At 41.4% G+C, this 15711-nt stretch overlaps 1 protein-coding gene across 4 annotated transcripts in view; it reads left to right on the top strand.

Moving 5' to 3' along the window:
• TAF4 (TATA-box binding protein associated factor 4) overlaps positions 1-15711 on the top strand; it is a 104060-nt gene that overhangs the window by 38705 nt on the left and 49644 nt on the right. For 3 of the 4 annotated variants that reach the window (XM_087720541.1, XM_087720538.1, XM_087720537.1), the window contains exon 3: positions 14184-14368. In XM_087720541.1, the coding sequence (XP_087576667.1) occupies positions 14184-14368 (185 nt within the window). The remainder of the gene's footprint in view (positions 1-14183; positions 14369-15711) is intronic. The other variant, XM_087720540.1, reaches the window with a different exon arrangement.

Genomic DNA, 15711 nt, shown 5'->3' with positions numbered 1-15711 from the left:
TTTATGATATTCCCTGTCGCTTTCCATAAGCAAAGTTAGTGGGGAGGTTGTAGTCATATGAGGTCCTCGCTTAACAACCCGTTCACTCCTCAACCACATTATGTTTTATGATTTATGTTGCTTAGCGATGACAATTCCGGTTCCAATTTTTGTCATTAGTCAGGGATTCCCTATATCACATATAGAAATAATTATTCAGGTTATACATGTGGCTATAAGAGTGCGTTGGCTGCCTCTAGTAAGTTTTCTTTCTCAGCTCAATATAATTTTAAATGATTGTTGTGAAAGTAAAATGAGAAAGAAGCTACAATGCAGGTGTGACAAATTTCACAAATGAAATTTTGAAAACTGAACCAGACTAGTCTTTGAACAGTTTTTTTCAGGCTTTTAAAATGTATTTATGAAATTTACCATATTTCCCTGAAAATAAAACAGGGACTTATTTTCTTTTGACCCCCGAAATAAGCACTTGGCCTTATTTTCAGGGAGGTCTTATTATTTTCGAGGTGGAGGAGGCCCCTTAAGCTTGGCCCATGGATCAGCTGATCCAGAGAGGGCTGGACGTTTTGTCTCTGTTTCTGGCACACTCTTGCCAGTCCTACCGTCGCTGGGCCTGTCACTCTTTTTGTGGCCGCCACGAAGAGAAGGAGCACCATAGCTAGGGTTTGTGGTAGCGGCCTCCGTCAGGTCGTTCTGCGTGAATGGCAGCTGCATGTGGGGTGCTTGGGGCATGTTCCCCCTCCCCGTGAAAATGGCAGGGACTGGCTGCGCATGTGTTTAAATATTTTAGGGGAGGGCTTATTTTAGCACATGCGCTCAAAAGCCCGATTGGCATATTATCTGGGGAGGTCTTATTTTCGGGGAAACAGGGTGTATAGTTGTCTAACATTATATATATATATATATATATATATATATATATATATATGTGTGTGTGTGTGTGTGTGTGTGTGTGTGTGTGTGTGTGTGTCTGTCTGTCTGTCTGTCTGTCTGTCTGTCTGTCTGTCTGTCTGTCTGATTTTCGGGGAAACAGGGTGTATAGTTGTCTAACATTATATATATATATATATATATATATATATATATATATATATATATATATATATATATATATATATATATATATATATATATATATATATATATATATATATATATATATATATATATATAATGTTAGACAACTATACACCCTGTTTCCCCGAAAATCAGACAGACAGACAGACAGACAGACACACACACACACACACACACACACACACACACACACACACATATATATATATATATATATGACTTGAAACAAATATAAAAACAACAGAAAAGAGCAATACGATTAAAAAAATACCCGTCTTTAAAATATCCTTAAAATTCATAGCCGAGGTAGACACATCTAATAATAACTCTCAGTACAACCAGTATGCCAGTTCTACCATATTCCCTTGTCCCTGTGTCCATTGGCCAAATCATGTTTTTGTTCTTTTGAAAGTTGAGCAGAGTCAGTGCTATTGTTTTGCTATTGGACACGAATTCTGCCTTTAATTGGTGAGTGAAAAAAATCAGTACGTTCAGTGCTACGTATTTATTTCACGAAAATATGTATGTATTTCTGCAAGTATTACGTTTTCAGTTTCCAGTGTGCTATGCTGCCTGTAAGACACCAATATGCCTTGAGAGGTCTCTTCTGCTGCCCTGCTTATTTCTGTCCCCTCCATTCTTTGATTAAGATTTGAAATTACGATATTAAAAAAAAAGCAATAAAAATATGAGAGGCTGGTATGCAGTAAATTCCAGGCTCTAGCAGCATCTTTCCTCTGCTAAGAGTACCTTTTTATAGATGGAGATAAATTACAGTGATAGCTTACCCCAGCTCAGCGCTTTGTTCTGAAGTGTGCCCAACCAGCAAACCTCAGAAACAAACAAAACCCAAAACGTAGGCTGGTTGACGCTGGCAGTGTTTTGGTGTGGCGACATGTGTTTTAACTGTTTTGCTTTTTTTTAAGCTACCGTATATACTCGAGTATAGGCCGACCCGAATATAAGCCGAGGCACCTAATTTTACCACAAAAAACTGGAAAAGTTATTGACTCGAGTATAAGCCTAGGGTGGGAAATGCAGCAGCTACCGATAAATTTCAAAAATAAAAATAGATACCAATAATGCCATTGCCCATTGAATAACATATACAGCCTGCCTGTGCCCATTAAATATACAGTAGCCATTGTAAAAATTTGCTCTGCATAACAAATTATTATCACACAATACCGGTGTATTCAATGAAATACTTCACTCACCTCATGATGCTGATGTCCCGCTGTGATGATGATGTCACGCCTCCTATGACACATGGCACAGTGATTCCTATCATTGGATCACTGTACCAGAGGAGGTGGGACATCGCTATGTGGCTGCTTGCCATAACAAGGAGGAGGTGGGACATCGTTGCAGAGCGGCAGGAGGGGGAGGAAGGGGAATCATAAGATAGCCCTGCATTACATTAGAACGTGAGGAGGGGGGATGGTGTGGTGCACGCTGCGCGGCAAACTGACACAGGGAGGGGAAACTCAGGGGCGCTGGGCCATTCACGAGCGTCACCCAGCGGCATGGCCCCGCCCCTTTTTCTCCTCCATTTCAGGCAAATTTTTCACTGACTCGAGTATAAGCCGAGGCGGCTTTTTTCAGCTCAAAAAGTGGGCTGAAAAACTAGGCTTATACTTGAGTATATACAGTACTTGTTCTGACCTGGGCATCCTTAAAAATCATGAAGCAGAGTCTTGGTCCTGGCAAAACCTCTTTTATTTACACAACTGTGAATTCCTTTCATTCACAGTCAGCAAGGCTTGGCAAACAGTCCTCCAGAGGAATATTTATCAACACGAACCTTATCTCGCTTGGGGAGCTGCCAGATAACTAGTTTCCAAACGCAGGGCAAGGCAACACGTGGCACAGAGTCTCTTATAGTCACAAACAGAACTTTCCACTCTTGAAATGACCGAAGGAATGAATTGTTTCCTGCAAAAGCCTCCTCCATGTTCGTTCCTCTTTTGTTTCCTGTGGGAGGGGACAATCACCTCCAAGGTGTGGCTTTACTCCCAAGTTGACCCTGCTTTCTTAGTTGTTGTTGTCTTCTGGCAGCTCTGTACATGCGCATACTTGGAAGAGTCTCCAGCTGTTCCTCTGCCTCACTGCTGTCTAGCTCCCTCTCTGCCTCTGACGCAGAGCCCTCGTCTGAGATTTCCTCAGCCCCCAGGACTGGCCCATGTTACTCCCCAACCTCCTCACTGTCCTGCCAGCTCTGCTGGCTGATTGGGGGCCACAAGTACCGTATTTTTCAGAGTATAAGACACACCTTTTTTCTCAAAAGGAGGCTGAAAATCTGTGTGCATCTTATACATCGAATACCGTATTGTTTGCCTCCTGAAGCCCCACCCCTTGACCAAAATGGCTGTTCATAGCCTTATGGAGGCTTTCAGAGAGCTTCTGGGGGCTGAGGAGGGCAGAAATGAGCAAAAAAAGGGCCATTATTTGCCGCCCCCAGGAGCACTCTATAAGTCTCCATAAGGTTGTGCATGCAATTTTTTTGACATAAAGGGCCCGTTTTTGTGAAAAATAGGCCGCTTTTTCCTCATTTTTGCCCCCCTGCCAGAAGCACTCTGCAAGCCCCCCCCCCAAGGCTATTCATGGCTTTTTTGGGGGGGGGGAAATGGGCCCGTTTTTCTGAAAAACGGGCCGTTTTGGGGAGGTTTGCAGAGTGCAAAAACTTTTTTTTCCCTTTTGGAAAGCTCTTTAACTGATTGATGAGAATTAGATTGATCAAGTGCTGTGCCAGCAGAAACAAAGTCTTAGGTGCTGCAGATTGTCAGCGATTTCTTTGTCCAGCACATGGATAAATACACCTGGAAACACCTACTCTCTCTCCCTCCCTCCCTATTGTATTCCCCCCCTCTCTCTATCCCTCTACCTACCTACCTACTCTCTCTCTCCCTACCTATGTACTATTTTTTTCTCTCTCTCCTTACCTATCTACTGTATTTCTCTATCTCTATCCCTCTACCTACCTACTCTCTCTCTCCCTGCCTACCTACTATATTTCTCTATTTCTTTCTCTCTCTATTTCTCTTTCTATCCCTTTATCTACCTACCTATCTACCTACCTACCTTCCTACCTACCTAAGTATTTCTCTATTTCTTTCTCTCTCTTTCTTTCCCTTTCTATCCCTCTATCTACCTACTTACTTTTTTAAAAAAATTGCCTCTTCAAAACCTTGGTGCGTCTTATACTCTGAAAAATATGGTACTTTATTGAGTATCAACAGGTTTCTGGTGATGATATCTTGTTATGCTATGTTGGACACTTACAGCAATAGCATTTCGATGTACAGGTAGTCCTCGACTTACAACAGTTTGCTTAGTGACCATTCGAAGTTACAACGGCACGGGAAAAAGTTAGTTATGACCATTTTTCACAGTTATGCCCGTTGCAGCATCCCCGTTGTCACATGATTTACATTTGGATGCTTGACAACTGATTCTCATTTATGACAGTTGCAGTGTCCTGTGTTCATGTGATCCACTTTGAAGACCTTCTGACAAGCAAAGTCAACGGGAAAACCAGATTCACTTAACATCCGTGTTACTAATTTAACAACGGAAGTGATTCACTTAACAAATGTGGCACAAAAAGTCATAAAAGGAGGCAAGGCTCACTTAACAAATTTCTCACAGCAACATAAATTTTGGCCTGAGTTGTGGTCATAAATTGAGGCTTACCTGTTTATACCGCCTGATAGTGTTATACAGCACTCTCTGGACAGTTTGCAATGTCAGCAGAGGTGGATTCCTACTGGTTCGGACTGGTTCAGCCGAGTAGGTAGTAACCCCTCCGGTCACATCCCTGAACCGGTTCTATTGGTGGCGCCATAGGTGCTCCATCTTGTTTTTTGCTTCTGCGCATGCTCAGAAGCATTTTTTTTATACTACTGCGCATGTGCACGAAACCCGTCCCTGAGAGAACCAGCAGTAACAGAAGCCGGAACCCAACCCTGAATGTCAGCATATGGTCCCCAGCAATCTGGGTCCACATTTTACTGGCCTTGAAAGGATGGAAGGCTGTCCCTTATGTGTGGCTGATACTTGGTACTCGGACTTGACAGCTGCGTGCATTTGGTTTTGATCAAGATATTTGTTTTCCTAAAGTTGGCCCATTGTGAAATGGGTGCTAGAGTTAAAAGATTGTGGGATCAAATGAGTGATTTGGGGTTTGTTTTTTTTAGGATTATAGAACATCAGATTTGAACTAAAAAGACTCATATTGAAACTTGGCTATAAAAGAATAAGTGATAAGTTTGGAAGGAAGGGACTTTGGAGGTCATCTAGATCAACCCCCTGATTGAGCAGGAGACTCTCATTTCAGTCGAACGGCTGCTTGGTCTTTCCTTAAAAGCCTCCAGAAGCTCTGGAGGCAAACCATCCCACTGTTAATTGCTCTCATTTCCACTTCCTTCTTAATTGCTTCTCTCCTTAATTAGTTTCCATCCATAATTTCTTATCTTGCCGTCTGGTGTTTTGGAATACACAAATACACACACACACACACATGGCTGATCAAATCCAGGTAGTCCTCAACGCACAATACTTCATTTAGTGACCATTTGAAGTTACAACGGCACTGAAAAAAAGTGACTTATGACCATTTTTCACACTTAACGACTGTTGCAGCATCCATATGGTCACGTGATTTACAGTCAGATGCTTGACAAATGGTTCATATTTATGAAAGTCCTGGGATCACGTGGCCATATTTTGTGACGTTCTAACAAGGAAAGTCAATGGGGAAGTCAGGTTGACATAACAACTGTGTTACTAGTTTAACAACTGCAGTGATTCACTTAACAAATGTGGTAAGGAAAAGTCGTACAGTGAGGCAAAATTCACTTAGCTGATTTCTCACTTAGCAACATAAATTGTGGCCTCAATTGTGGTTGTAAGTTGAGGGACTATCTGTACTTCACAACTAAAAGCATTCACCCAACGTATAATAGTTGATTTGGAGCAGTAGAGGAATGTTTACAGAATAACAGAGTTGGAAGGGACCTTGGAGGTCTTCTAGTCCAACCCCTTGACTAGGCAGGAAACCCTACACCACTTCAGACAAATGGTTATCCAGCATCTTCTTAAAGACTTCCAATGTTGGAGCATTCACAATTTCTGGAGGCAAGTTGTTCTACTTTATCAAATGCCTTACTGAAGTCCAAGTAAACTATATCGACGGCATTCCTCTGGTCCACTAATTTTGTCACATTATCAAAGAATGCAATAAGATTAGTCTGGCATGATCTGTTTTTGACAAACCCATGTTGGCTTTTGGCTATTACTTTATTTGCTTCTAGGTGTTCGCTGATTCGTTGCTTGATTATCTTTTCCAGAATCTTCCCTGGTATTGAGGTCAGGCTGATAAGTCTATAGATCCTGGATCTATTCTCCTCCCCCTCGTTTTTTTGGAAGATAGGAACCACATCAGCTCTTTTTCCATCCTCTGCCAGTTCCCCGGTGCTCCAGGATCTCTGAAAGATATAGTTCAGTGGTTCTGAGACCTTGTCTGCCAATTCTTTCAGAATCTTGGGGTGTAATCCATCCGGTCCTGGGGATTTGAACTCGTCTAGGGTAGACAGGTGCTCACTTAACAATTTTCTTCCCGATTTTAACTTGTGTTCCTAATCTGTTTTTTGTGGTGCTGTTTTTGATAGGATGGTCTAGTGCCGTGATGGCAAACCTATGGCATGCGTGCCACTGGTGGCACGCAGCACCCTCTTTGTGGGCACACAAACTGTCGCCCCAGTTCAGCTTCGCCGTGTGCGCGCGCCTCCCACCAGCCAGCTGGTCATTGGGTCTTTGCTATGCATGTGGGGACGTGGGGGGCGCATGTGCATGCAGAGGAGGCACATGCAGGGAGAGCACGTACATTCAGGGGTGCAGGGGCATGCATGGGTTTGCGTGCATGTGTGTGGGGGCGCATGCGGGGGCCGCACTTGGGCACTTGGTCCGGAAAAGGTTAGCTATCACTGTACTAGTGTGTAACTGCACACTGTATAAAGCTTCTAGGATAGAAGAAGAGGCAAAACATTGGGGGAGAAGGAGGATTGCATTGAATTGCCTGAGAGGCCAGACAACCTGTATTGTATCTCACGGGAGACATTTATGCCTTCCTTTGGAAAAAATCCTCCTTTCTCTCTCAACCCTCTGCACTGGTGACCAATATTTAAAAGTGGCACTCGATATATTGTTCTTAAGTGCAGGTTTCCCCTTTCTGAGTGTGGTGAATCACTGTTTCAGAATAGAGATGCAAGATAAAAAACGGGCAGAAATTACCTTGCAATCTTATAGGTACGCTAGAATAAAGATGCCAGGTTTTGAAATGAGAGGCTCTTAAATGTTTATAGCAGTGGAAGTCAACCTGGTCCCTACCGCCCACTAGTGGGCGTTCCAGCTTTCATGGTGGGCGGTAGGGGTTTGCTGTAACTCTGCTTTATAAATTTTATAAAGTAAAGTTATTTCCCTACTTTATAAATCATTATTACTGTGGAATCGGTGGGCGGTTAGAAAATTTTTACTACTAACAGAGATACAAAAGTGGGCGGTAGGTATAAAAAGGTTGACTAACCCTGGTTTATAGCAACATTTCACAACCTTAGGAATTCTTCAAGATGTGTGGATTTCAACTCTCAGAATTCCCGTTAGCCAAGTTGTCACGGTCAAGAAACATTGGTTTATAGTAACTCTCAACTAGGTTGTGTTTGATAAGTGCAATCTAGCGAAGGGAAGTTACTTCTGCATCAAAATCTGGGATGGGAACATTTAGCCATGAGTGTTTTGCTTCCAGTGCTATTGGTGAGACAGCAAAAACTCAGTTTGCCACACTCTGATGCAATGGACTTGGCACAAAAGCAGTCCAGTTTTCCCTCAGACCTATTAATATCCATTTGTGTAATAATGTTATTTCACGGACGATGGCTTTTGCATAACGTGTGCAGTGATGATGTGACACAGATTGTCCAGCTTGCATCATGCTTGAAATTGTTGTTTGTTGTTGTTTATACCGTTACTGAAAGTGGTGATATAGATCAACATCTAATTTAAAAATATGATTCCAAGCTGATTATTTTTTTATCTTTGGTTTTTACTTTTTTTTTTAGGTTTCCAGTAGGCTAATCATAGTGCATAATATTCTGTCAGCCATCGGGAAAAAAAAGACAGATAATCCTTAATTTACAGCTACTAATTTAGTGAGTGTTCGAAGTTACAATGGTGCTGAAAAAAGGGACTTGCAACCATTTTTCACACAACCTTTGCAGCATTTCCAGGTGATCAAAATTCAAATGCTTGGCAAGTGGTTTGTACTTAATGACGGTTGCAATGTCCCTGGGTCATGTGATCAGCTTTTGCAGTCTTCAGACAAACAAAGTCAAAAGGGAAGCCAACTCACTTAATAACCATGTTACTAACTTAACAAACGCAACGATTCACTTAACTGTGGCAAGAAAAGTTGTAAAATGGGGCAAAACTCAACATATGTTTCACTTAGCAATATAAAATTTGGGCTCAATTGTGGTTGTAAGTCAAGGACTACCTGTAATCACTGTAGTGAATTTCTCCAGGAAAATTAGCAATTTTTTTCTGGTGGATCGGAACAAACAAATAATCCTTTTAGGGGAGGTTACATTGTGTGTGTGTGTGTGTGTGTGTGTGTGTGTGTGTATTAACATTATATCAACTATCACTGAATTCTTTCAGTGATTTGTATAAAACTAATAGTATAAGCTTTCATATACTGCCAAATGTGTGACCTTTTATCAAATGTGCATGTATATACATACATGTATTTATGAATGGGTAATTGTGGTGGTGACAGTAATTTGTGAAGTCAGAGGAAAATTGGATGTTAGAAGGTACAGATGTTTCTGGAATAAAGCCATATTTTATACGAGAGCCGTGCTGCTCTATTCTTTCATGCGTAGATTAACCAGTTTGGCTTCTGTATAAAAAAAAGCAGTGGAATATTGCTATCTTATTGGAAAGAGAATGGATGTCCCCATTTAGTGGCTGACTTGTTTGGTGACTGTTCAAAATTATGACAGTGATGAAAGATGATATTTACGAACTCTGCAGGTCTGTAAAGCTAAGGAAACCTCAATCAAAACTTCATAAACACAGTTTCAGGTTTACTTAAGAACAGGTTTGCTTAACAAGTTGCCTGTCCCAATTATGGTTGCTAGAGGACGACTACCTGTATTGCTGCTATGATGTTTAAATGATGCTGGTGTAATGTTCTGCTGGAGTAAAAGGGCAGGCATCTGCTATCGTGTTCGTTCCACTTTTCTGAATCGCCGTTCTGTTCTTGCTGTTTTAATCTCTGTTTTAAGAAATAAGCAGCTGCGGTTTTGAAATGTGGCAAAATAGAAAATTCTGAACGCGGTACGTTTGGATCGTTATATCTTCAGGATATCTTCAGTTTTAAGAGTAGAAGATTTAGATACATATTTTTAAGTATTGGCAAATTATACCTGAGCTTTTTTGTTAGGCAAAATTTAGTTCCAATGGCCAACAAAAGTGCAGACTATATTAAAAGGGCTTTCCATGCCTGCGAGATGCTTTTACTTTACACTTGAGGGGCGTCAGCTTATTCTGTAACGGAATTAAGGAGCCTGGTTCACTGTATAGACAATATTTCTGGCCCTATGCAGTCCCTTCGTGCAAATTAAATTTTGCCCTGCTGCTGTGGCAGGTCTTAGCTTAGAAAGCAACTGTTTTCAAAACCTAAAATGATAAACATGGTATTTTCCCTTTCCCATAAACAAATCTTCTCTTCTCTTCTCTTCTCTTCTCTTCTCTTCTCTTCTCTTCTCTTCTCTTCTCTTCTCTTCTCTTCTCTTCTCTTCTCTTCTCTTCTCTCCTCTCCTCTCCTCTCCTCTCCTCTCCCCTCCTCTCCTCCCCATCCCTCCTCTCTCTTCCCTTTCCTTCCCTCTCCACATCCTCCTTCCTCTCCCCCTCCCTCTCTCCATCAAGCTCCCTTTCACAATTTAGTCTTTTTTAGCTGGCACAGTTTTCAGTTCTGAAATGTGTGGAAGAAAGTTTCTAAAAATGTGCCCACACGCCTATAAAGACAGGAACCTGCTGCATACGCAGGGCTGGTGAATATACACAAAATACAGAGGCAAACGATCAGAGGAATTAATCAGGTGTATAAAAATGTTTGATTAAATCAGAGGTCTTCAAAGTTGGCAGCTTTAAGACTTGTGGACTTCAACTCCTAGAATTCTCCAGTCTTAAAGTTGCCAAGTTTGGGGACCCCTGGATTAAATAGACGAGAGAATCGCAGTTAAGCAATTTACAAAGCAAACTTCCTATTCATTCATTAAAAAAAAAAATCATTACATTATGTATGTGTATGTATGTATGTGTGTGTGTCTGTCTGTATGTATGTGTGTCTGTATGTATGTATGTGTATGTATGTGTGTATGTATGTATGTATGTGTGTGTGTGTATATATATATACATACATACATACATACACATAGATACATACATACATACATACATATGTATCTTCAGGCTGGGTTTTGGGCTTAAAGTGTGATCGCAGCTGCCATCTTTCTATAAATCTTGGTGGGGGGTTGTGGAGTGCTGGCTTTGTTTCAGTAAGTGGAATGATTGGTTGTGTGGTTGCATCATGATTGGTAGATTGGTGCTTATTGGTGCTGGCTGTGTGTCCATTGTTGTTTCGTGTTGTAATGGCTTGGGTGGTGGGTGGGGCTCGTTCATTGACTAGGACTGGTTTCCAGATGTCTGGTAGGTGGGAGATATTGTCACCATTATTCATGTTGTGGGGGTGTTTCTCTATTTCGATAGCTTCCATAATTATTCTCTTGTTGAAGTGTTCTGTTTTGGAGATTAACCTGGTTCCTTCAAAATTACTTTCGTGTCCTGTAGCTTTAAGGTGCTGGAAAAGGGAGGAAGTTTTTTCTTTTTTTCTTACTGCGTTCTGCGATGCATGCATTTATTCTCCTGTTCGTTTGTCCTATGTATGTTGCAGGGTAGATTTTGCATGGTATTTCGTAGACTCCTTGGTTTTCTAGCTGGATTTTGTCTTTGGGGTTTCTTAAGATGTTGGCTATTTTTTGGCCAGTATTGAAGGCTGTCTTGATATTGGAGAATATAGGAGAATAAATACACGCATAGCAGAACACAAGAATACAGTAAGAAAAAAAGAAAAAACTTCCTCCCTTTTCCAGCACCTTAAAGCTACAGGACATGAAATTAATTTTGAAGGAACCAGGTTAATCTCCAAAACAGAACACAGAACGAACGACACACACACACACACACACACACACACACACACACACACACACGAAGTGGCAGGAGTGCACTGTGGGAAAGACTAAACAACGAGTGTGTCCAGAGGAGGAAAAAAAAATGGCTACATGTGAAAAGCAGGTTTGCATACGCAAAAATAAATACGGAAATGCAATATTAGATAAGAATTTGAAAGGCGATTGTGACAGATTTTTTAGAGCTGTTTCAGAAAGCAGGGGAAGAAATAATAACCCATGTTCAACTAGTCAGCCAGAGAAATTGAACCTTATAAATAAATAAATAACTCTCAAGAGGAATTAAACAGTTCTGTGGGACACCAGAGAACAATTCCTAACAATAAAAGTTGTTTAACAATGAATAGCCGGTTAGTGGTGTGTAAATAGAAGCTGGATGGCTGTGATAGTGAATCAAAGCATTAGAAGATCTCCAAAGTTCCTTCCAACCCTTATATTATAGCTAGTCCTTGGTTAACAATGGCAACTGGGACCAGTATTGTCATAAAGTGTGACGCCACATGACCATGCCTCTTAGTGACAACAATTCCATCAGTCCTGGGTTGTTGTGGTTAAGTGTGGTCTGTACAGGTTATTAAGTGAAGACCTCATGAGTGCATGAACTCTGACTTCCTCCTGGCCTTTCCATTGCCTTTGTTGGTGAAGAGCTGGCACATGACACATAATCATGTGAATGTGGGGTTCACATGACACAAAATCATGTGACTGTGGGGTTGCTGCAATGGCCAGAACTCTGAGGACCAGTCATAACCACCTCTTGTTCTGCAAGCATTGCAAGTTTGAATGAGGAATCGCTAAACAAGGAACACCTCTATATGACACTATAAAGCTTAAAACGGACTGTTGTGTTTTCAAACAAGTTGAGGTTTCAGGGAGGCTGTTTTGATCTTGGAGCATTGTCAGACCAACCCAATTTCAATTAAGAAGACCTAAACTCATCAGTTTCTCTAAGAAGTTCTATCAATAAGCACACTTTTAAAAGAAAATTAGCAAAACATTCAGCTATCTCTCTTATTAAACTTTTACATTGTAAAATATTTTGATTTTTCAAATGAAAGCAGGTATTCTTATGGTGCCAATTTTGTTGCCACTGTTATCTGCATGAAATGAATAGTTTCTCCATTGCTTGAAGATTCTAGATTGTTGTTTGTGCATACGCTGATGTACTTTAATTCATTATACGCCACTTATTTCTGTGTAGAACATGTGAAATATACTGTGCTTTGAAGGGATAAAATAATTCAGTCTGTAATAGCCGAATATGCAATTTTAAATTATTTCCATTTAAATGGATTAACTATAATAATTTTGTTGTATTCCAGTTTTGCTCCTACGAGTTGGAGACACTGCATGGACTTTTTAAGTTTTTCAATCTTCTCCCTGCCCATAATTGTTGTAGTAAGTTAGCTAAGTCTGTAGATCTATGAAGCTTAGCAGAGAATGGAAGGCTTTAATTTTTCTTTGGGGATATAATTCAGTGCTGCACCGTCTGTTACAGATGCACTGGAGGGCAGTTATGGTTTTTATAACCACTTTTGTGACTAAAACTGTTATGGAAAATTAATTTAGAAGTTAGACCGTTTGTGTTTCTCTTTCTAAAACTTGCACTTAATTGGCTGGTGGCTTTTAAGGCTGGTTGAGTAAAACCATGCTCAGTGTGAGATTTTTCCTCCAGTTGCTCTTTTCAGAAGTGAGTAAAGTGTTGGAAAAGTGGGACAGCAATCCAAGACAAACACTGTTACATTTGTGTGAAACCAGCAAAATATACCCAGCTGCATGGTAGATGGAAGATTGGAATTTAAATCTATTAACAAATAAGTTGTCCCCCATGAAGATGGGACGTGATGGCTCAGTGGCTAAGATGCTGAGCTTGTCGGTCAGAAAGGTTGGCAGTTTGGCGGTTCGAATCCCTAGCACCGCATAATGGAGTGAGCTCCCGTTACTTGTCTCAGCTTCTGCCAACCTAGCAGTTCGGAAACATGTAAAAATGCAAGTAGAAAAATAGGAACCACCTTTGGTGGGAAGGTAACAGCGTTCCCTGCACCTTTCGCATTTGGTCATGCCGACCACATCATGACGGAGACATCTTCAGACAATACTGGTTCTTTGGCTTTGAAATGAAGATGAGCACTGCCCCCTAGAGTTGGAAACAACTAGCACATATGTGCAAGGGGAACCTTTACCTTTTACCCACATTAAGATTTTTCAACCATTCCTCAACTTAATGCTATCTTGTGTCATCATTATGCAATTAATAGGGGTGATCCACAGGTACATTAGGTTGGGCATTTTGAAGGAAGGATCTTATTTAGAGATGCATTTTTCCAAAAAGACCTCTCTAGTAACCATTTGGTTTGCAAAGTTTTAGGTGTTCATACATGTATTTTACCTTTTAAATGACTCTAGGACTTATTTTGCTGCAGATAGGAGAGAAGTGATCGAGAGAGTTGTGTTGACCAATATTGCCGCTCACTGAAACTCAAGAATGCATCAACAGAAGCTTTGTTGAAGGAAATTTCTGTTTTTGTTCTAAGAGCTGTCCAGCAGCTTTTAATCTTTGTTGAAACTGGGTCAAAATAAATTTTGTATGCTGGCTTTCTACATAAATGCCATTTGCTTGCAAATTACAAGGTGAAGTATTACGTTTAAAGGGCAAGTAACCCCTTTTAGCCTCTCGATCAAAACGTTTCTCCGAGCGCCTTCAGTGATGTTTCTTGCATCTTCCTTCCTTCTCAGCTGGGGTTGATTTTCTTTTTCAGACCAACTCTGATGGGTGCTCTCTCTGTTTTCTGTTAGGCATGGTCATTGTACGTAGTGAGAGTGGCCAGCTGCTGATGATCCCTCAACATGCTTTGGCGCAAATGCAAGCCCAAGCCCATGCACAGTCCCAGTCTCAAACGACCATGACTCCTCGCCCTGCCACATCTACCAGTGCTTCTCCGGTCCAGCTCTCGACTGTGCAGGTCAGTTCCGTGAGAAATGTAAGTAAAGTTAACACCTTAAATTCTTTCTTATGTTGAAGGTATCTGTGATGGAATGCGAGAATGACCTTGGAAGATGGGGAGAAGAGGTGTTGCCTATGGAACGCTCAGATAAAAGGGGGAGGAGCCCGCAATTAAATAACGGGCAGAGAAAGAAACTTAGAAAGAGTCTGCCATAACTAATCAGGGGGTAAAAAGAGATGGCGGGAGATTTGTACTTTCAGACTTTATAGATTCTGTTAAGGTAGCCTCTATAATAAAATAGAATTTGCTCATCTTGTCATGTTTCCTATCTGGTCTACTTGGGAGGTTGACATTATCAGAGTTGGCTGTTTTCACTCTTGCTCTGCTTAGGAGTCTCTGCCCTATACCCTATTTTCGTCCCCTTGAAAAGTACCATATTTATCCGCCCTCTAGAGTAGGGAATGACTAGCGCATACCGCATTTTTTGGAGTTTCCCTCAAAAAAGAGGCTGAAAATCTGGGTGCGTCTTATACACTAAATACAACATTTTTTGCCTCCCCAAACTCTGCCTTCTTCACCAAAATGGCCATGCATAGCCTTTAGGAGGATTCCAGGGTACTCCTGGGGGCTGGGGAAGGCAGAAATGAGCCATTGTTTGCTCAATTTTGCTCCTCCCCCCAGCCCCAGGAGCACTCCATAAGACCAATTAGATCACACAGATTAGGCCTCCTCCGGGTTCCGTCTACTGGCCAATGTCATCTGGCCACTACCCAGGGGAGGGCCTTCTCTGTGGCAGCTCCGGCCCTTTGGAACGAGCTCCCCGCAGAGATTCGGACCCTCACCTCTCTCCAGCCCTTCCGAAAAGCGGTTAAAACCTGGCTGTGTCGGCAGGCCTGGGGTCGATGAGTACCCCTCCCCTCTCGAATTGTGTGGCTGTTGGTTGTTTTAAATTCCCTTGTATTTTTGTTGTAGTTCTTTGTGTTTCCTTTCCCCTCCCTTGGGTTTGTGCGCCACCCTGAGTCCCGTTGGGAATATAAATAAAATGAACCTTGAACCTTGAGCCTCCTAAAAGCTATGCATGCCCTTTTTTTGACAAAAAACGGGCCTGTTTTTGTGAAAAATGGGCCATTTTTGGGAGGTCTGCAAAGTGCAAAAACTTTTTTTTTCATTTGCCTCTTCAAAATCTTGGTGCGTCTTATACTCTGAAAAATACGGTATTTGCCATGCTAGCCAGATATGGCCCTGCCCTATAATATTCAAGCATTTGTCTTCTTGTCCTTCAGGAATCAAATCTTAGATTTCCAGTGTTTTCATCAATGTGGATTACAAAATGTTATCCTTGAAAGCAAGCAGCTTGATTGCTGGAATCCACCTAGGTT

The sequence above is a fragment of the Thamnophis sirtalis genome, unplaced genomic scaffold (genome assembly GCF_051295495.1).
Source record: "Thamnophis sirtalis isolate CommonGarterSnake01/CBP01778 unplaced genomic scaffold, rThaSir2_p1.2 scaffold_7, whole genome shotgun sequence".
Taxonomy (NCBI): Eukaryota; Metazoa; Chordata; class Lepidosauria; order Squamata; family Natricidae; genus Thamnophis; species Thamnophis sirtalis.
Note: the sequence above shows the minus strand (reverse complement) of the source record. Positions and strands in the feature narration are given on the sequence as shown.